General features: G+C 34.5%; 2 protein-coding genes across 2 annotated transcripts; both read left to right on the plus strand.

The window, feature by feature from the left end:
- Positions 1-3748: 3748 nt before the first annotated feature.
- On the plus strand, positions 3749-8417 carry MS3_00008664 (uncharacterized protein). The gene is made up of 3 exons (XM_035731886.2): positions 3749-3883; positions 3933-4079; positions 7614-8417. Exons 1-3 carry the CDS (start codon positions 3802-3804, stop codon positions 7856-7858), a joined length of 474 nt encoding a protein of 157 aa, XP_035589643.2. The 5' UTR covers positions 3749-3801; the 3' UTR covers positions 7859-8417.
- Positions 8418-15508: 7091 nt separating this feature from the next.
- MS3_00008665 (uncharacterized protein) lies at positions 15509-18019 on the plus strand (the record flags this gene model as incomplete). The annotated part of the gene is made up of 2 exons (XM_051217001.1): positions 15509-15680; positions 17703-18019. 2 exons carry the CDS (start codon positions 15509-15511, stop codon positions 17900-17902), a joined length of 372 nt encoding a protein of 123 aa, XP_051065631.1. The 3' UTR covers positions 17903-18019.
- Between the last annotated feature and the right edge of the window lie 5702 nt (positions 18020-23721).

Genomic DNA, 23721 nt, shown 5'->3' on the forward strand with positions numbered 1-23721 from the left:
CATCCTGTTTTAAACGATGCACTATCCTGTAATATCTTTTCTTCTGACCACTGCCTGCCTAATTTCATATTCTCGAGTTCCATTGCCAAACAACGAGGATGACTACTCCAAAAACATACGGTGAGTTCCAGCTATAAGTTTTCTGCAATCATAAGTTCATTTTAGATGGCACACACAATTATCTGGATTCATTCAGTTGTTCTGATCAGAGCGAGTCCCAAAGACCTCAACAGCATCAAGCACCCTGGAAGTGATTGCCATACTGTATGTTTTATTCTGGATGCTTTTGGATCATTACTACTCACGAATGGCGTTATATATGTCGTCCACTGAATAATCTAATTTTCAAAAATAATCCAGGCGAGTTCAACTATTTTACTGGATGATTTTTTTTACTTAACATGTATATGTTTTCCGGTTCCTTTTGCCATATATTTGTAAGTGTCCCTAGGCTAAATGCAGTAACTTCTTATGGAATGTTTATAACGCATCATATTCCTGCCTGAAGTTTCACAAGCAGTCTAAACTTTAAAACTATTTTCTGGTCATGTTCATTATTTTTAAATCGTCATATACGTCAACAACCTGCATGTTAACCTGGCCCATACATACGTTACACTATATCTCCATGTCTTCTAAATTTAGAAATCATCTGAATCGCCTTTAACATTTATCAATAAACCCATCATAGTCGTTGTTGCTAATCGTATTTGGGTTTATGGATTAGTTTATCATATTAGCAGCCTAAAATGCGAACATAGTTTAGATAATAAGATTAAAAATTTAGGTACTATCAACTGCACTAGTGAAATAACTAAATCCCCAAGTAGCTGTTGGCTAAACAAACGTTTAAAATCAAAACTCAGTAGCCTACTAGAATGAACACTAAACGAATATTTCTGAATTGAAATTTATAATTAAATTAGGCGTCTCGGATTCTTTAACGTTATAAATTTCTGATGATTTTGAATCACCTAAAGCAACAATACCTATTTTTCCACTGACTAATCCTTAATCAACACTATAAGTAGTTAAACATAATAGTTTCAGGATATCGTCATAAAGCATTGTCATGACAATCACGTAATATGATTGATAAAATTAATGAGACTATTAACAAAATCGGTCAGCAAATTGACTTATAATTATCACTAGTGTTGTTTTTCTTTTATCTTCATTCACTACGGATGATTACAGTATGTTTATCAGTTGCTCATTCAGTAAATATCTCAAAACCTTGTCACTCTAATTGGAGGTTTAGCGACACAATAATGCATGCAAATAATCAGTATAAGCAGTCGAGCAAATCTCCTGCAAACTGAAAACATCAATGTCGAATTTACCCCAACACTGACTAAGGTTCAAGCCATTATCATAGACGTGAGTTGGGAGTGTACTCCCCTTGGTTACAACTTGTGTTCTTCCTGATAATCACATGAGCATCACTCACTGTTAATCATCTTGTAAAAGCTTATTTAGCCGAATACATCCTGCGGCACCACATCACTTCGTAATATGACACAGGCCTAACTGATTTTAATAACCTATAACCACTATATCTCAATTTAATCTTATTCCGCCTTATGATAAACTGCATACTTGCAACTAACTTGTATGCCCAATCAGCCGGCAAGTATAAATATAAATAAAGTCTATCGCAGATCAGAACATTGAGTCTAGAGCATGTCTCTTACGAACACACTCATGTTTAACGATTTTTCCTAGCTATCTGTCCAAAATCCATATAATTATTACTCATGTATTTAAATTTTATTTTGATAACCATTCATGTGTATTAGTAGTATTACTAAATTCTATCACGGTCAAGTAAAGATGAGGTTGAGAAAATCTCCCCGTAACTAAATAAACCGTATCAAACTAACTGGAACACTAGTTGGAATTATTCTCCACGTTATAACTTTTGTTCCTTCAGTTAGCCTACTAATATAAATGCAACTGGAATTCAACTCTTATGGACAACTTACCGGCATAATCGTTATCCGATTTCATAATTTAAACCAAAACTAATACCAATATTAACATTTCTACAATATTCATTACTTTAATATTTCTAAACACAAAATAATTACTGCCTATAAGTCAAGTTATTAACACGCATCGTTTTCTTATTATTATTATTATTATTATTATTATTATTATTATTATTATTGTAATCCCATTTTTTATAGTTCAAATAATCTTCAACCAAATTTTCATTTTAAGCGTGTTAATCATGAAAGCAGATATTTTAAGATTATTACATGTATTTCCCGACCAGATGCTGCCACCTGCTTTTTGAATTATCTTTCAGCTTATCATTACCCGGGGGATTCTTCCTAGTCTTGGTAACCTTCGGCGCACGACGATCCCATCCAATTTGGTATCGAACCAACATCACGTTGATTCTGGTGGGAGAGTAGTGTAGTGGCATTGGACAATAGCCACACAATCCACAAAGCTGTGAACACGAGACTACTCAGAAAATAGATATTCAATATTTAACGCGGAGAAATACCTAACAATGAAGAAGGCGCGAACAATGAATTGAATGGATTGGAGTTGATCGAGTGGCATGGCTCGGCCATGCAGGCGTGGTCTCTATTCATATTAAATATATTGTTCTTTCTCCAACCCAACCTCGTTGTTCATCATGTATTGGTAATTGATACGATACAGTGAGTTGGCGTAGTCGATGGTGTGACTTCCACGTAAGATCTTATAGATTAGGCAGTTATATCATGACGAATCTACAAATTTAGGATTAGGTCTATTATTAGAGCAGTACTAATATCATATTAGACCATAATTCAACAATCCAACTGCCGGATGATTTAGCTAGGGCTCAGTGACACTTCACTGGCCCTACACCAGTGTCTATTCTACAGGACTTCAACACAACTCAGATCAAGAACACGTAATTAGCCTGACTATAACGTAAATATATTTCCACACCAAAACCCCGGCACAATCCAATAACAATGAACAACCAATAATAAATGAGTAGTAATAATGATGAGGATAAAAGAATATATAACTCATCCGACACCTTTCAGACCATCTACATGTCCGACCAAGCAGACAACCGATCATTATCATTCTCGCCCACACATCAAGTACATTCCGCAATGTTGATAAGCCCAGAATGAATGTTGTGTCAGTTGACTACCAGCCCTCCCATCTCGTGGCCAACAAGTGAATTTCTTTGCATCAACAGGTGGCTGGATCTACTTATGCCGATACATTCAAACGAAGCCGTATCGGCTTACGGTACGCGATGTCCAGTATAAATTGATGTATGGTAGTGAAATTGTTCATTGAGTGCATGCAAACAGGCACTCGACTTGCTCCTAACTATGTGATTTCCTTTCCACTCATTGATTTCTGCTTCTGACTCACTGGAGGTGGTTACTTGCAACTGCGCAGAAAGAACTGTAATTCTGGTTCTCTCTTTTGGTTGCGAACCGAGTACATGATATAACGCAGGATATCGCAAAAAGAAAAGTATTAATAATCCATCCTTTTTATCACTAACAAAGACATTTGAGTGTTCTGTATTTTTGACATTGATATCAAACTAATTTGTCTCATATCTTCGCAGTTGCATTCCCTGCAAACATATGAAAGAACCTGGCATTATTGTCATCTGATCCTGACGTGTGGAATTATATCCAACAAAATAGTGATCTTTTAACCTTATCTTTCTACATACACCTACATCACTTGATGGCTAAAAGACTGGAGGGCCTGTAGGAGCGTCTTACGGCATTTGTTTTAGTAGGCTACGTGTCTAGTTTATTGTAAATGGCACATATTCAAATCCCGGAAATGATGCTGCGACTGGTTTTAGTTGTAATAATGACTTCGGCAGGTGTATGCCAAGTAGGTGGGGTGTCCATCGTTAATCGTTTACCTAATTTAATGCATTGTATTAGGTATTGGACCAGAACTGCGTTGTTATCAATGTAATTCACTAACACAACCTCACTGTGCAGACTATTTTGATAATCGAACTTTTCCACTAGTTGCCTGTCCAAATGATGGAAGAAATTATTCTAGGTGTGTCAAGATGATTCAGGAAAGTGAGTACACAAGTTTGGTTACTTTCATCTTGGTTCACCCGAATTGAATTCGTATTCCGTAAATCAAGGGATTCTACGAACAAATAAATTTGGTAGTGATTTTGTCGAAATTTCAGTAATTTTCTAAGGTATTATATGTCTTTCGCCCACAATGATGGTAAAAATAGCGAATTATGATGCGAAATTTGTAAAAAATTCAATGGGTTTTCACATACTTAGCTGTGTCGCCAAACATAGCAATTCATTAGACTATTTTTTCCCGTTTTGCACTGCATTCTTTCCCAGTCAACTTCATCATAATTTGTTGCGAACAGTGTCTAATACTCAGCTAAAATACTGACAATCTTGAGTTAGCTTAAAACGACCTTGCTCAATGTTTTGCGAAATTTGCCCTTATCGCTCAAAAGTTGACTGGTCATAATGTCTTAAAGCATAACGTTTTGGGTTAATGACTCACGGTATTCAGGATTGTATATAAATTCTTTGGGACATTTTTGTCGCCTTAATTTTGATTTGCTCTTGCTCCCTGGAATATCAAAACTATTCTGATGTATGTTCAAAATATAACATGGTTACCAGCATCAACCCTATTAAAGTAATTTTATTATAGCAACGCTAATTCTAAGGATGTTGGTTCAACTACATTAACCCATCTGGTTCGAATTTGTAACAAATAACAAATCGACTAGCAGATAGTTTTAGGCTATTTTTAGGAAAAAACTTGGTTTGATGCATCAAGCAATTAAGGCTAATTTGCCTTTAAAATCTTTAATTCAGGTTCATTGTATGAGCTTTATAGTAATTCACTAGTACGGCATGTTTAAGCAGAACAATTTGTTTTATTACTGATTTTCCATAGGATAATTATTACCTCTCTTTTTCAATCGAATCTCCACTAACATATTGGTTTTGTTCTTACTTTAAATATTACTCAAAATTGAAAACCTGAGATTATGACTATGAAAAGTTTCAGCCATTGGTAAGTTTGAGAGGGGTTCCGGTAATCGCGTTCAGCATAGCTCAATATTTGCCATAGATATACGACATTGGTCTCACGGGAACTCATAGATCACTTACACTTTTTTAGTTACTGTTGCCATTGGTTTCGTGATATATACGTTAGTTACTTAGGAAAACATTGACTCAGATGTGAATTTATGACGCAAGTCGATAAAATGTTAGAAAACGTTTCTTTACTACTAAGAGATTCGCGGCTTCCTTCAACATAAAATATCTAAAATAGTTGTTTCGGAAGTGTAAGCTCATACAATCCATAAAAGAAACCAACTAATTGAGTTCATAATATTCATGTGGACTTTTAAGCTCACCGTGTTGAGCCAATAATAATTCTGTAGCGATTAAATAAGTATGTAAACAACACTACCCTATTGGGTCGTGTACTACAGTTTTTATATGCCTTAGATCTTATGTTTATTGTAGCCATATCATCTTTTGAATAGAAACTAGTCAACATACTGCAAATACCAATATAATGTTAGGCATTTGTCGCTGTTAATGACAGCTATGAGTGTAGTTTATACCCTTCGACTCGGTCTAGTGTTTTTATGGGCTTTGGTTCCATATATTAGGCATTTTTGTGACTGTCTTGTGAGTTTCTTGTGCCGAACACAGTTTGTTTCTTACAAAAATTTCACATCAAAGACGGATAAAGGATAGTGCACTAGTGAGGCAGAAACCACATATATTTACTGTATACTTATTATTATTTGGATGCCACAAATATAAAATGATTCATAGGATAATGGACAAAACTGGTATGGAGGTGATAGATTGATGGATCTCATAAAATGACTAAAATCACTTCAATCCTCTTGTCGTTAGTCTGTCTATTGCTTTTGCAACTACGTATAATTTTTCGTTCCAACAATAGACTAGTCATCTTTATATTTTTATAAGTAAACAAAACGCTGATATATAATGATGCTAAGAAAGAAAGGGGAAACCATAGATAAGTGCTTATTATGCATCAAAAACAGATCCAAACTATACTTGAACAAACAAAGTTTAATATGATTCATTTGCATTGATCCTCATTCAAATATGAATGATTCAAAGTAAGTAAGACTCAACATTTAGAAAATTAACGACCTAATATACAAGCACACTCTACAATAGCATAAGATTAAATTTACACGGCACACAAATGTAAATATTGTACTGAGTTATATGACTATTCCTCTGTACCACAGACTCAGTTAAAATGGTTCTTTTTGATAGACTAATTTTCGTAACATTACATTTATAGATGCGTTGCAAGAGTACACTCCAGAAAGATCCTCAGTCGCTCGTTTCTGCTGAGAATTCTATATTGTATCAAAAATATAATGTTGAATAAAGTCAATAAAGTATTAGGAAAAATAATCAGTTTCATTGTAGTGAAGGATTTCCTTGTAGTTTAATAAACCAGTACCAAGCGCCCGTATGTTTTGATGAATATGAGTATTTGCGAACTGTATAACAACTACCCTAGTGTGTTTACCTGTCATCAAATACCTGATAAATGAGGACGCTCGAAGCACTGGTGTTTTAAAAAAGTGAGCTGACTCGTCAGTACTTCATAACAAGGATCGATTACTTTCAGTCTTTTAATACTACGAGTAGGGTACTAGTTAACTAAGAAGCTTATATATAATCAGTGTTCTTTCTTGGAGTAGTATTGCTAGGAAATTGAGTCATTAAATCATGTTCGTATATAACACATCACAATTTACGTTCAATTTTAGAAGTTTACTCGCTATTTCACTAGTATTCGCCGGATTGCATCACTAACATTAATTGTTTATTCGTAAACCATAGACTTTGCATCGATTACAGGTTTTGATGTGTGGAAATGTAGTTTTACATAATAGATATCTCTCAGTGCCTTAATGACAATATAAGTATCTATTTATCTTTTGTTTTACTAACTTTCAAGATTTGGTGAGGAATCGATTCAAAGCACTCCGGTAGCCTGGCACATATATGTGTTGATTAAAATCGCCGTAGCATATCGGCAGAGAGAGATAGAAGTATTAACAGTATCAGTAATAGTGGAAATATAAAGTATCGGAGGAATTACTCTAGAGGAAAGAATGATACTAGGAGATAAAAGGTATGGGTATGTTAAGAAGAAAAAACAGAGTTAGTGTGCACCACTAAGACCAATTTCGAGCCATTTAACCCATTGTTTTCAAGAAATGGGTCAAAATAACTTAGCGCACCTCAACTACTTAGTTTGTACTCGCTTACACAGTTCCGCCCGACAGTCAGTAATTTTATAGACTGATGCCATGCGTTGATTCTGATTTTTCAAACCTATTCTCACATCAGGAAACATCACACATTGAGATAGAACGTGGTTGGAGACACATAAAGCATGTCTAAACTACCTCAGTTGATAAATATTCACTACCTTATCAATCGATTTGTAATTTTTACTTAATATATTGAGTCTTTGCTCAGCATCACTTCATTAATATCTAAATAATACTGCAGTTGTTCATATAAAAAATTCCTACCCATTTATTTATACAGTGTATCTAGATGGAAAATGGACTAGACGTTATTATAGAGATTGTGCTGTAACTGGTGTGATTGGTGCAGAAGATGGTCGATGGTGTATAGATCGTTTGGGTACATATCGTGTTAAAGTTCGATATTGTAATTGTAACAATAAAAATGGATGTAATTCAAGTACACTATTAACTGTTTCAACAACACTTTATATTTTTATGTTCAATGTATTTATATTTTACATTTATCGAATTCTTAAAGTATAGGCATTTAGAATACAAGAAGATGTTCAATTTCTTCTATTTTCTTTTTTATTATGTTTATGAAAACAAACTTATGTAATTGCAACGAATAACTTTTTTAAAAAGATCAAATGATAAATAGGCCATATTGAAATATGAATATAAACTTCTATTTTCATTGTCTATCAAGAGAAATAAGAAAGAGACCAATCATTGGAAAGTAACTAACTAGAAGGTCATTTACTTCATTATCATTCATTTATTCATTTTTATGCATGATTAAATTATGTATATGTGGTTTCTTTTCTTTTTCATCCGTATAAACGTTGCTGGAATATTATTATTATTTTTTCAGGATAACTGTATAAACCACATTTTCTGTATTTTAAATTCATCTGCTTACTCATTGTTAGTAGAAAAAAATGTATATAAACAATGAATAATAATATGAATTGTAAAAGGCATTTTGTCTTTTTATAATCAACAATAGTAACACACTTAAGACAATTGTGTATGCGTTGCTCAATTTCGTGGATTAGTTGAAGTTAGACATTAACACCGTTGGATGCCGGCCGGATCAGTGGTCTAATGGTTAAGCGCTCGCGTGAAAGATTTATAGGTACTGGGTTTGAACCTCACGAGGCAGGATCGTGGATGCGCACTGTTGAGGAGTCCCACAATAGGATGAAACGGCCGTCCAGTGCTTCCAGGTTTTCCATGGTGGTCTAGCTTCAATTGACTTATGATCTGATATGAGTTCTAAGTCTTAAATTGACATGATCGAAGTCAGCAGATGATATGAGACGTTATACTGATATGTAAATTCCACTTCACAAACCTGGACTATATAAAATGATAACGACTTTGCAGAACTACTTGCTAGTACAAAACATTGCTACTAAGACAAGTTTAAACTGATTGTTTATTGGTCGAGTATCAACTTTCGAATAATGAGCCGTAGTTACATCATATAATTGTGTGTAGAATATCTTATAGATTGATGAAAGTTTCGAGTTCATAAATACAGTAGCAAAATATCTGTGTTTAATCGCTACTAATTAGCGTCGACAATCATGATGCAAAACATAAGGGCTGCTCGATAAATGCCTCAAACTATTGAGAAACAAATTCTACTCGTTTTCAAAATTGACGCGACTTAGTTAACTAGGTAAGTGTAGGAAATATAATCTAATCAATTCTAGGTTATAAGTTGATCGTTAATGAGTACAGATGAGAAACACAGTGAATAATAGTCAATAGGGAAGGGATGGTTGTTCGATATCTTTAATAAACCGATAGTATTCATAAAATGCTAACGATTTTTGTACACGATATAAACTACTCACAAAGTAGTAAGTAGCATCGTCAATTTCTACAAAAACCTTTCTTGATAGTTATCAATAGAATTTCTTAGTGAATTGATTCAGTCATTGTAAAAAATCCTTTGGGTGAGAGAACTAGGAAAGGGATTAATTAAGAATACAAAACATTTGGAGATTAACTGTCACTCATTAAGTTTACCTCTTGCATATAAAAAATATCTAGGTATAATAATTGAATATAAGACCAATATGCAACAATTGGTTATCTGTCAATTGACAGTTTATTTATAAACATTAAGGTAAGTTTATAATAAGAGTGTTAAAACTGTAAACAATCCGTTACTAGGTAAAATCAGAAACTTCATTAGTTGAAATCATGAGTCAATTAAAGCTACACCACTATGGAGCCTTGCAAATTACTCAGATATTGTGTTTAATTAGTTCCATCTGGATTTACTTACTTACTTACGCCTGTTACTCCCAAAGGAGCATAGGCCGCTGACCAGCATTCTCCAACCCACTCTGTCCTGGGCCTTCTTTTCTAGTTCCATCCAATTCTTGTTCATTTTTCTCATGTCTATCTCCATTTCTCGGCGTAATGTGTTCTTTGGTCTTCCTCTTTTCCTTTGACCTTCAGGATTCCATGTGAGGGCTTGTCTTGTGACGCAGTTGGGTGCTTTCCTCAATGTGTGTCCTATCCACTTCCAGCGCTTCTTCCTGATTTCTTCCTCCACTGGGATCTGGTTTGTTCTCTCCCACAGTACGTTGTTGCTAATAGTGTCCGGCCAATGGATCTGAAGTATTTTGCGTAGACAATTGTTAATAAACACTTGTATTTTCTGGATGATGGCTTTTGTAGTTCTCCAGGTTTCTGCCCCATACAGTAGAACTGTCTTGACATTTGTATTGAAAATCCTGACCTTGGTGTTGGTTGACAGTTGCTTTGAGTTCCAGATGTTCCTCAGTTGTAAATATGCTGCTCTTGCTTTGCCGATCCGCGCCCTCACATCTGCATCAGATCCACCCTGTTCATCAATGATGCTGCCCAAATACGTAAAGGTTTTTACATCTTCCAAATCTTCTCCGTCAATTGTGATTGGATTGGTGCATTCTGTGTTGTATCGGAGAATCCTGCTTTTCCCTTTGTGTATATTGAGACCTATTGCTGCTGAGGCTGCTGCCACACTGTTCGTCTTCTCCTGCATCTGTTGTTGCGTTTGGGATAGAAGGGCCAGATCGTCTGCGAAGTCTAGGTCATCCAACTGCATCTTAGATGTCCATTGTATCCCGCGCTTTCCTTCAGACGTTGACGTCTTCATGATCCAGTCGATCACCAGGAGAAAGAGAAAGGGTGAGAGTAAGCAACCTTGCCTAACACCGGTCTTCACTTTGAACGACTTTGTCAACTGTCCTCCATGCACGATTTTGCAGTGTAATCCATCATATGAGTTCTGTATGATATTGACTATCTTCTGAGGCACGCCGTAGTGTCGAAGAAGTTTCCATAGTGTTGTTCTGTCCACGCTATCAAATGCCTTTTCGTAGTCAATGAAGTTGATGTAGAGTGATGAATTCCATTCAATTGATTGTTCCACAATGATCCGTAGAGTTGCGATTTGGTCTGTACACGATCTATCCTTACGGAATCCTGCCTGTTGGTCACGAAGTTGGGCGTCTACGCAGTCCTTCATCCTGTTTAACAATACTCTGTTGAAGACTTTTCCCGGTATTGAGAGAAGAGTGATGCCCCTGTAGTTATCACACTTGCTGAGATCGCCTTTCTTCGGTATTTTGATCAGTAGTCCTTCTTTCCAGTCTGTTGGTACTTGTTCCCCATCCCAAATCTTATTGAAGAGAATATGGAGTATCCGTGCAGTTGCCGCTACGTCTGCTTTTAGTGCCTCCGCTGGGATGTTGTCCGGTCCTGCTGCTTTGCCACTCTTGATTTGTCTGATGGCCATGCTGATTTCTTCAATTGTTGGTGGGCCAACATTGATTGGGAGGTCCGTGGGTGCTGCTTCGATGTTGGGTGGGTTCAGTGGAGCTGGTCGATTCAACAGTTCTTTGAAGTGTTCTACCCACCTGTTTTGTTGCTCTTCAATGTTGGTGATTACCTCGCCTTCCTTGCTTTTCACGGGTCTTTCTGGTTTGCGGCGATTTCCAGAGAGTTTCTTTGTCGTGTCATACAGTTCTCTCATGTTTCCTTCTCTTGCAGCCTTTTCCGCCGTCGTTGCTAAATCTTCCACATGGTTACGTTTGTCGGTTCTGATACTCCTCTTCACTTGTTTGTTTATTTCCGTGTATTCAGCTTGTGCCTTGGCTTTTTCTGCTCTTGTTCGACTGGTATTGATTGCTGCCTTCTTGTGCCTTCTTTCTTGAATCTTATCCAGTGTACCAACAGTGATCCATTCCTTGTGGTGGTGCTTCTTGTGACCCAGGACCTCATGACATGTTGAAGTGATTGCCTCTTTGATCCCCTTCCAGTTGCTCTCCACAGTAGTTCCTTTTCCATTGAATAGATCATGAAAGGCCTGGAACTTGTTGCTGAGGACTATCTTGAATTCGTTGAGTTTATTAGTATCCTGGAGAAAGGCCGTATTGAACTTTTGTGATACTGTCTGCCCCGTTGTCCAGTGCTTCTTGAGTTTCAATTTCATCTTGGCGACCAGTAAGTGATGATCTGATGCTATATCAGCTCCTCTCTTGGTTCTCACATCCTCTATAGTCCTCCTGAACGTTTTGTTGATGCAAATATGGTCGATTTGGTTTTGTGTAGAGTGATCCGGTGAAGTCCATGTGGTTTTGTGTATGCGTTTATGTGGGAATATGGTGCCGCCTATGACCAGCTTATTGAAGGCACATAGATTTGCAAATCTCTCACCATTTTCGTTTCGTTCTCCCAGTCCGTGTCGTCCCATGATGTCTTCATATCCAGTGTTGTCCGTTCCAACCTTGGCGTTGAAATCTCCCATCAGAATGGTCAGGTCCTTTGTTGGGCACTTCTCGACTATTGACTGCAGCCTATTGTAGAATTGGTCTTTAGTGTCTTCATTGTAGTCGTTGGTAGGCGCATAGCATTGGATGATGTTCATTGAAATGCCCTCTTTCTTTGTTTTAAACGAGGCTTTGATGATCCTTGGTCCATGAGATTCCCATCCTATAAGTGCATTTTGTGCTTGTTTGGACAGCATCAATGCAACTCCTTGTGTATGTGGTGCATTTTCTTCTTCATGGCCGGAGTATAACAGGAGCTCTCCTGTAGTTAGTCGTTGTTGTCCAACTCGTGTCCAATGTGTTTCACTGATCCCAAGTACCTCTAGGTTGTATCTTCTCATTTCTGCGGCAATCTGGAAGGCTCTTCCGGTGTCCCACATTGTACGAACATTCCATGTACCTAAATAAATGGTTGCTCTGGTTGTCAGAAGGGGCATCGGCCTCATAACTTCCGAAGGGATTCGGCTTTCATCATGAGGCGTCATAATTCTTCTAAATGAAGATCTTCTGACTCCCAGGGCAGAGTTTAAAAGGTTTGAATAATTTTTTCTGGTTAGCGTTTTTTAGCGAGTTAGTTTTCTACGGGATGGGGACGCTAACCCCATGCCCAACCCTCCTCCTTTATCCGGGCTTGGGACCGGCAGTAGCCCCCGGAGGGACTCCAGGCGGAGTTTCCATCTGGATAGTAGATTTGTAATTATTTAACTATATAGCTAATAGAGAAAAGTTTAAATTTTAGTTATAAACAAATGAAAACATCTAAAAAATCCATAAAATACGGGTGAGCAATTATAAACTTATTGTTATCGTTACAATAGTATGATATAAATAATCAAGTCACAAAACAACATTGATGCAACACTAATAATCCTGTCAAGTAGTCTTTTCAACTCGGGAAAGTCTTTAGGCAGCTATTAGTTCTCTCCTGGTTTTATATTTCAGTATTCTGGGTGGTAGAGATCATGCAGAATTTTTTAAATACTAGAAGTGTATATCTAAAAAATCTAAGTTGTATCGGAAATATAAACAACTGTTGTATCCCTATTTACTTAGTAGAGATAAATTTTAAGCTACATATACTACTAACTGACCATAAGGACTTTAGTGTATAGGTTTTCTATGTACAGACATTTTCTCTACACCTTTAATATCAAATAACGTTATTATTTCTAGAAATAAACACTTTTCATAACATGGTTTGCGAAGGATCTGGTTCATTTGGATAGGTTTTATCTAGGAATGAAAAAAATAGAAACTGTGATGAGAACGTTATTCAATGTTTTTCAACTTATGCTATCTTATAAATTTCATTAATCTTATCTACTTGATCGTAAAAAGGTTAAAATCAATTTAATTTCAGCTACTTATGAGTAGTCAGAAATGCTTTAAGGATTCTTTAAATCAACCTTCACTACATTACCTTATATTTTAAAAGCGATGTACTCCGGATTTACCAAGAATTTATTGGCAATTTAGAAATATATACTATATAGAACCGCATCAAATATTACAAATTCGGCGTTTTAAACTTATTCACTGAACATAAAGGTTACTTCATAATAACTGACTGTACTGAAATTTTTCGATGAAAAATTATTTTGGAATCCGGTGCGTATTGTCCTACTTAAATAATACCATAATTAGTTATTTGCTAATTACACCTGGAAGATGTTTCGTCTGAAAACTCTGTAACTATAGGGAAGATAGAATTTCAAAAAGATGGATTACAAATAGGTAGTCTCTAAATGATATCTGTTAAAAAAGCGTTATGATTATGAAGAGTTTTGGTGACCTATCAAGATAACTACGTATCGAAAAGAATCAACCACCGCGTGAGTGAGTTCATATTTTAAACATAATTTCCGATACTATTTAAAGAATCAAATTTTGTTAAGCATTTTACTTAACCCGGAAACTAATTACATAAAATAACATTTCAACATGTTGTGAAACAGATTATTGGCTTCTATTCACGGACGTATTCTATAGTCAACGATAGAGCTTAAAAAACAGCGATTCTTGCTAGATAGTTAATAAGATTTAATTTAATAGTTTTAAGCGGATAACTTATTCAATGTCTCTATGAAGGAGCTAAATAAAAAATTATCAAGTGATATTTGTTTATTATTATTATTATGATCATCATCACTAGTAATACTGCAGGCTCTTTCAGAGTTTTCCTATTAACTAGGTATAGTTAGCATATTAAATCGAATCGGTGGCCTGCTTGATTATCTGGGCTACCTGTTTCTGACATCTAAATATTTCAAAAAATTACGTTTTTTTAAAATTTTGTTTTAACACATTATGTCTACTAATCGCATAACATATACAGGCACGTTTATGAAAAGCTTATGACTTTTCGCTGCACAAGTTACAAAAAAGTACAATAAGAGACATCGTTGTCGTTGGCAAAATGCAATATGTCGATTCCCGAACTGTTAAATCCTAACTGCCGATCACTAATTACTGAGGTGAACTATCTTCAATTCCTACTAAGTCAAAATATGTATTGTGATTGTAGTGTCATTACAATTCACGAATCTTGGTTAACTAATTTACAGGACGATTGCTTAGTATCACTACGTGATTTCAATAATAATAATAGTTACTTGAGAATTAATACAAGTACACCTAGATACAACCAATTACTATAAGGAATGTTTTCAAAACAACAACAGCAATTTGTTTTAATACCTAATAAATTATTATTCAAATGAATTTAAAAAACGCAACTTTTAAATTTATTCAATATTGTGTTGTAATTATATCAAATCATAGACTGACTGAATTGCTTAAATGATTACATCATGTTTGAATGAATATATATATATCCACTTCCAGCGCTTCTTCCTGATTTCTTCCTCCGCTGGGATCTGGTTTGTTCTCTCCCACAGTAGGTTGTTGTTGATAGTGTCTGGCCAACGGATTCGAAGTATTTTGAGTAGACAGCTGTTAAGACTGAAGGAAAAATTAAAAATCACTTAAAGGTTCCGAATACATTTTATTGATGAACCTTAGTAGATCGAATAAACAAAGTTCATAGAAAGATCTTTATGAATATTCACAGTTATATAAATAAACCTTCTTGAATCATTGACAGATTAAAACTTCAAACGCACAAATCAACTTGAAACCAAATAGATAGTTAATATAAATAGAAAAATAACATCTATTAGTAAACATTTATAGAAAACAATTAGTTTTATGCTTATTTCCGGCAATTAGTTAGGGTCAGATATAACTTAATTGTTAGCAATTAAGTAAATAAATAATACTGTCGTTATGTAGTTCAAATAATCATAGGAAAGCATTTTATTCTAATTGTATGTTATCTAAAATAATAACTGTAAAATAGATGAAATGGGCACCCCTTTTTGGGTTAGTCAACAGGTTTATATATATACCGTTGACAGATGGAGATTTTTCGTTGTACCAAAACAAACATTTAACAAACAATATGTTGAAAGTATCAATTTTATTTATTACAATCATTTTGACATTATTGTTGGAGAACATTCATGGAAAAGGTGAGAAGTTGTACACTATTTTATTATTTCAGTGGTTAAGATCATGAGTCAGTTGAAGCTAGACCACCATGGAAAACCTGGAAGCACTGGACGGCCGTCTCGTCCTATTGTGGGACTCCTCAGCTGTGCGCATTCACGATCTCGCCCCCTGCGAGATTGGAACCCAGGACCTATTGGTTTCGCTCACGAGCACTAGCTTCAACTGAATCATGATCTTAACCATTGAAATTACTGTAATATCCACAAAATCCATCTGATATTTTATTATTATTAATTTTTTAAAAAGTTAGTCAACTGATAGTTACTTTTTATCAAGAAATGACATCACTTATAGGTGACTGATAGTTATCTTCTTGTATCTAGGTTATATGCTAACTGGCATTCATCAGCAAAGCGTATTTTTAATTTTGAAGGACTTGATGCTCCTTGACGGATTCAATCCTATGTCATTCAAATTCCCAGTCTGAGACGTTACCACAGAACCATTAGGTTGGCAACTGACCTTATGTATCCACAACTAGACTAGTACTAAGAAGAACTTGACACACGTTATATTGGTCACTACTGAGTGGTCAATCAACTGTAAAAAAGTCATCGTCAAGCTGATATCAGTTCGTCCTATAGAATACATTCAATCAATAGTATACTTCAGTTGAAACAGCTTAAGTTATTCCCACATTATATTAAATTGAAATTCATTTTCATAGAAACAATTATCATGTTTAAGTTTAATGAACGTTTAGTTTGATCATATACATACATTTTAATATTGAGTATATCTACAAAAAGGACGATTTGTTTGTAGATAGAGGAATCAGAAAACAGTATGGTTAGTAAATTGTCAAAAAATGTCGGACTGAAAGTATATTATCCATCAGATTTGGAGTCTTGAAATATGACAGTTCCGCTATGAACAATTTATTCTGAAAGGCGTAGAATCAGAATAAAAGTATTTTTCAAGTGTCTCTTTACTTCCATTTCTGTTTTTAATTAGTTCCGGTAATTAACCTAACTTATCCCAAAATTTGGCTATCAAAAGACTGTATGTATGTAAAAGCACGAAAACCAGGAGAAATGAATGGGAATTCAGCACATAAATATATGATAGTAATCCGAGAGATATGAGGAAATGATTTGAGAAATAATCAGAAATTAGTAGCACGTCACTATGGCTTTGAATTACGAAATAGTGTTGTAACTAACTATGCCCCTTAAATTAACTAATCAGGTATACAAATTTGTTTATTACTGATCAATCACAGATAAGTGACTAATGTTATGTTTCTCTAGGACTTTTGTACTAATTATATCTTATCTATAAGTGCGTCATGTCATCTACCTCCAACCGGCCTAATATTTTGAACCTGTGTATAACAATATTCACTGACAATGAATGGGTAAAACAGAACCATAACTTAATTACAAAACGCTCTTCATATATTTGATTAATCTAGTTGCTTAGGAACTGAAACTAGGATCTAGGTTTTTTATGCAGTCAAGGTTTTTACACTTCAAACATTGAGCATTGTGACAGGTCCCTAAGAACGTAATAGGAACGCAATTATTTAGATTACGAGTGATTATCTACCTTGTTAGGCACTCTTCAATTCGTTTAAATCCGATAGAATTCAACAAATTTTAGGTGACCGAATGCTTATCATTCAAATTGTGTAATTGGTGAAAACGATGATTAGTTATCTCCAAATTTCTTAACCAAATAACTTTGCGTTAACGTTTAAACTTTAAAACGAAGTAGTTGAAACTTGGAAAATATTTTTAAAAACAGATTTATTATTTCCATAACGGCAGTGACTAGCGAAGAATTCACGATTCATACTGGGATCGGACTGAAGACATTTAAACAGTTGACTAGGCATTAGTTTCAATAAAGTGTTATATTAAACTTTAATCAATAATTGCTAACATTGACATTTGTCTTAATCCTTTATATTTTATCAATATTGACAAGAAAATAAAAGATTAAATTTTTTTAATTTCAATGTATTTTTATATTAATTTCAGGGTGTCGTGCAATTGGAGAGAAATGTAGTAAAACTGTATTTGACAGATGTTGTGGCGATACAGTATGCCATTTAACTTCACCATTTCATGGGAAATGTGTCAAATGCTTAAAAGGGGGTACTCTTTGTATATCGGATAAAAATTGTTGTTCACACAAATGTACTTTAGGAAAGTGTACAAATGAAAAACATCATTATTAAACTGGGGACATTTATAATCAATTAAGGAATTTTAAATGTTGTTCGTAAATAATTTGAATGTGTTTTTCATAAAAATTTAATGAGAATTTGAATATGATGAATGAATAGTCAATGAAATTTTATATTGTTATCTCATTTTTAGCAACATTGAAACAAAAATATGATCCGACTTATGAAAGAAGAAATTACTTACTTACTTACTTACTTACGCCTGTTAATCCTCGTGAAGGAGCATAGGCCAGTCATCAGCATTCTTCATTCAACCCTATCCTGGGCAATTCTTTCCAGCTCTTTCCAGTTGTGATTCATCCTTTTTATATCTACTTCTATTTCTCGATGTAATGTGTTTTTACTCTTCTTTCCGCTTCCCTTCAGGACTCCAAGTTAGGGCTTGTCTGAAAGGAGAAATAATGGATGAGATTTATGTTTTCACGAATATTTATAAACATTCGAGAGAACAAATCTTGGAAATGTTTTCCTTCCATAATTTAATAGATAAAAATAGGTGATCTAAAGAATCAAGACTTAGAGCACTTATGAAAGACTGGAGGTTTTGTAGACTTGCTCCCTGTTTTCTAATATATTATTCTAAACTGAATTGTTTACACAAATAATATGATAGGAAATAATATTAAGTATCATGAAGTCTATGCTCTGAATAGCTTGGGTATTTTGAGATAATTCATGATACCTAAAGAAAAGGGTTATTTAATATGACAATATTTTATGTCTGGATCATGAAATATAAACATTTAGTTGGGAAGTATTTGGCTTTTAACTGGTAGGTCGTAGATTGGGACCTCAGTTTATTGACTTTCGTTTAGGCGGCAGCGCAGTATGATTAGTCCTAATTTGCAAACACTTGTATTTGATAAATCACTTAGATTTATTTGTTCTTATGTTTACTAAGTTACTGTAAGGGGTCTATCTGCTTGAAGATATATAATGATTGATATTGAATCAAGTATCTATGAGTGACTATATGTCAGTAAAATACACTTCAGATGAATACCATAGAAAAAGCTATTCAAAAATGTTTGTAATTTAAAGAATAAGGTGAACAATTGGGTTGAAGGTAAATAAGAATGCCAATGTTGATTCTATAAAAACAGGCGTCAAATAAGCAATAAAAGAACTTGCTTATTTGAGTTATCTTTGAAATAATCTGTCACAGATATCATAGTTAAAATAAAGACTCCTAATTTTCAAGATTACGTAATGTATCACGACAAGCATGCATATATTAAGTATTTCGGTTCGGCTGCAAAAGTATTAGTGATCGAAATTTAGAATCTGAATAACCTGAAAACTCTATAAAGATGTAAAGAAATGGAAAACCTAATTCAATATTCATTACTTGGTTTATGAAGATCAAATTAAAGGGGCTGTATGTAAACAATTAGCTTCAGTTTAATCCTAGTATATCATTAATATTATTTTCAAGAAATGATGGAGGCTTTAAACTACTTATCCGGAAATCTTGACTTTCATTTTTAAAGAAATTAATTACCTGCTATCTACCTTTGAAACCAATGTTGACGCAAATAGTTATTCATTAGAGAAATATTGAACCTTTGATTTGTTTTTACTTAAAACCATTGCAACCAAACGCAAAATCGAGTTCAGAGTCCCAAGTTTTACAAACAAAACATCACTTGTAGATAAGTAAATCCGGATTCAATGTATTTGCTGTATGGCATAATAATCATCAAGTGTCGTTGGTGATACCTCTTCCACTAAAGATATAGATGAATTCCATGAACCAGTGTTTGTTCGTTGTTGATATTAAATACTGAATCTTGGCATATTCATTTTCTGAACAGATACCTGAATATTGCTTATGGTTAAAAGTTTTCTTATATTTTTGCGTTGCAGTTACTAACAGGATTCAAGATGTGTGATTTGTACTATTCAATACATTTGTAAGAGGAAATATCAAATAGGTGACATATTCTAACCACCATTATAGCATAAATTCATTAATTGAGCTTCATCTTTTGATTAAGGATTCAAATAGTTTGATAATGTGATAGACTATACTTGGTGTTAATTAAGCTTAATGTCGTAAAATTTACATGAAAACTGTATAGACAATTTCTAGTAATCATGTAAGGTATGTTTATTTGGACTCTCCATACTTTATTCTCAATGGATTCGGAACATGAAATAGAGCAACTGTTATTGTAAAATTAAATTCGAATTGAATTACAGAAATGTATTGCATCAAAAACACCAGAAATACATTTATATGAAAAGAGATATCAGATTAAAAAAGAATCATATCAATGTAGGATGGTGTACAACTAGTATAGACGTTTACTTATACAACAAGTATATTTAAATACCGGAAGTAATTAAATTAGATCCGTATTTGCCTAGTTTGGCAGCTTTGATAGTAGTAAACATGTTTCTGCCTTTTAAGTCTGATATATATATGAGACATTACAACTTTTGCTATTAAAGAACACTTTGCTTGACAAGGAAGATGAAACTTTTCAGCTCGATTTTTATTATCGTTCTGGTATTTTCGTTGCGAGCAAATTATAACGTTGGTAAGTAAATAAATTAGCCATTTATCTATGGTTATATTAGTGATATAGATACATAGGAAATAAATGATCAGATTTCAGATATTTATTTACCATTACCAAATTAGAATAATACTAAATTATGAAGTGGAATGAGATCTATCATTAAACTTCAGTATTTCATTAATAAGCACATTAGAATTGATAACGTTGTTACTTTAGTTTGTTGTTAGCTTAACAACAAAAAATTTCTTTAACAGAAATATAACTATTATCAAAAGGGTGTTTTGTGGACATTTTAGTAATTTAATAGTTGGATTCATGAGTCAAATAAAGCTAGAATACCATGGAAAACCTAGAAGCACTGGAAGTCCGTTTCATCCTAGTTAGACATTAACACCTTTGGATGCCGGCCGGCTCAGTGGTCTAAAGGTTAAGCGTTCGCGCGCGAGACCGATAAGTCCTGGGTTTGAATCCCGCGGGCGGAATTGTCGATGTGCATTGCTGAGTCCCATACTAGAATGAAACGGCCACTCAGCGCTTCCAGGATTTCCATGGTGGTCTAGCTTTAATTGACTCATGAATTTAACTAAGAAATATAATTAATAAATACGATTTAAACAATATTATGACACAATGGTATGATCTACTAATCTGTTACATGTCACTGAATCATAGTATCACATATGAGACCTTAGACAACGTTTTGTTTACGTTGTAATAGAAATGTAGATCGATATATTATAGGACATTCGTAGGATTAATTAACAAAGCATTAAACAATCCAATGAAGCGATCTTGATAGTATTTATAAGTTAAACTATCATTATGGAAATTCATGTTCTTTATGATCAAATAACTAGTTGATATTTAAACCAAGTAGTAAAATATAAAAGAAATATTGAAGTTCTTTTTAAAAATGTTGGCTAAATACACCTCAATACTTAGAAAAAAAACATGTCTATTTAGCTTTGCAATATATTTGTATGGGGGTTGTGGAGATTGTTAAGTTTTTGGTTGAGATCATGAATCAATTGATGTTAGACCACCGTTGGAGGAGTCCCATACTAGGACGAAACGGGCGTCCAGTGCTTCCAGGTTTCCAACGGTGGTCTAACATCAATTGATTCATGATCTCAACCAAAAATATATTTGTATTTAGATTGATATTATGAATGGATCAATGTCAGACCACCATTGAAGACGTGGAAGCACTGAACGGCCGTTTTGTGTTAGTATGGGACTCAGCAATGAGCGTTCACAGTGCTTCCAGGTTTTCAATGGTGGCTTGACATTGATCCATTCATGATATTAATTTAAACTCAACGATCTCTACAACCCTATACTGATATTTGTATTTAATCATGATGGTTATAATGGTCATTACACTGTCTATTACTCAAAAAATATCAATTAATATTTCAAGCTTAAATGGATGTCTAACGTTTATCAATTTGGTGAAAAACTCGTTGGATTATAAATGCCTTGGATAAAAGATACCATTCGGTAGAATCCATTTAAATGTTTTAATTAAAAGACTTGTTTGATTACAGATGGTGAATAGATTTCAACAGAAATGTTTTGTTTGCCTATCATGGATCACTAAATCCTATAGTGTATAGCTCTAAAGAGGTTTAAGTGTTCACCTTGTTAATCGGTACTAGATTATCAATACATGGGCTGACGTTATTAATATTTAGTTTTGTCAAAACTAAACTTTATTTGTGTGAAATACATTACCAAACATAGAAATAGCTTATAATATTGTAGTGAACGAGTACAACATTATGGACGAGCAAATATATTTTAATGCAACATTATAGAATATCTTGGTGTAATCTGAGAACCATACTGTAAATACTTCATTTGCAAAATATTCATCAATCATCTCAGACTTTGTTGTTCCTTCGTTTTCCCCTCTTAAATTTTCTTAACCCTCTGCCGCCAGACATTCCACTTTTGATTGGTGATATATACCACTTGCATCCGCTGACATCAGTAACACACACCACAATATTATTAATGAAGGTTTAAATGATCACGTTGCCGATATTCAAGACTAAGGTTCAGTCAATCGTTTTGACATATATGCACTCTGTAAGGATTCCATAAGTGTAATCATCATATCACAAGTTATCTAGAATAAATGGTTTGTAGCCAGCTATTTTATCATATCTGAGATTTTTCAGGTAAATGATCTCTGACTACACTGAGTGTCGAACCCAGTACGTTTCGCTATAAACACCTAGAGTATTATACATATAACTGTTAAATCTAGATAGTTCCTAGCCGATTCAAATAGCATGACGTTTATATCATTATGAGTAAATGTTTAGGCTGTTTGGCTTCTGATATTGAAGATTGATTTTGATCATGAAGAATAAGTAAAAGTAGTTTTTACGCTAGGGAATTTTCTAGAACTGAAGTAATGGTAGATTGACGAATGTATCGTTTAGAATATGTCAAATATGCTAGAGACTTTTCATTAGGATAAATACAGGAAAATGTAACAAACTTGAAGTCATCTGAATGTTTATGAAATAGAATAATTTTGGTACGTTAACATCGTATTCAATGTTGATGTTACTTTTATATCTAACTATCTAGTTAAATAATCAAAATCAGTATTAAAATGGTTTATTCTAAAAGTAGCTCAACTGGGATGATTGTTTATGAATTTTATATCAAATGAGAACTCACAATCTCGCCCTCCGCGAGACTCGAACACACGAACTATCGGTCTCGCGCCAGTCGCTTAACCAACTAGACCACTGAGCCGGCACCCAATAGTGTTAGTGTCTAACATCAACCAATCCATGAAATTGCGCGACCAACTTCCATAGTACTGAGGTAGATACCTGTCTCTACCCAACACAGATTAGCTCCACTGATCACGGCTTCTCGCTAGAACTCCGGGAATTTCCTCACGAAGCTAGTCACTAGTGAGCACATGTTAACTATCAGTATGGGGGTTTTGGAGATTGTTAAGTTTTTTTTATTGAGATCATGAACCAACTGATGTTAGATCACCGTTGGACAAGTATCTACCTCAGTACAATGGAATTTGGTCGCGCAATTTCGTGGATTGGTTAATGTTAGACACTAACACTATTGGGTGCCGGCTCAGTGATCTAGTTGGTTAAGCGCCTGGCGCGAGACCGATAATTCCTTGGTTCGAATCCCGCGGGTAGCGGGAGCGTGGATGCGCACTGCTGAGGAGTCCCGTGCTAGGACGAAACGGCCTTCCGGTTCTCCCAGGTTTTCAACGGTGGTGTAAAATCAATTGGTTCA

The sequence above is a fragment of the Schistosoma haematobium genome, chromosome 6, assembly GCF_000699445.3.
Source record: "Schistosoma haematobium chromosome 6, whole genome shotgun sequence".
Classification (NCBI taxonomy): Eukaryota; Metazoa; Platyhelminthes; class Trematoda; order Strigeidida; family Schistosomatidae; genus Schistosoma; species Schistosoma haematobium.

What these genes read in the sequence shown, in the direction of transcription:
- MS3_00008664 (XM_035731886.2), top strand. Translation starts at nt 3,802, where the DNA reads ATGGCACATATTCAAATCCCGGAAATGATGCTGCGACTGGTTTTAGTT. An exon ending in GGCAGGTGTATGCCAAGTAG is followed by an intron (nt 3,884 to 3,932) that starts GTGGGGTGTCCA and finishes GCATTGTATTAG; the next exon opens with GTATTGGACCAGAACTGCGT. An exon ending in TGTCAAGATGATTCAGGAAA is followed by an intron (nt 4,080 to 7,613) that starts GTGAGTACACAA and finishes TTATTTATACAG; the next exon opens with TGTATCTAGATGGAAAATGG.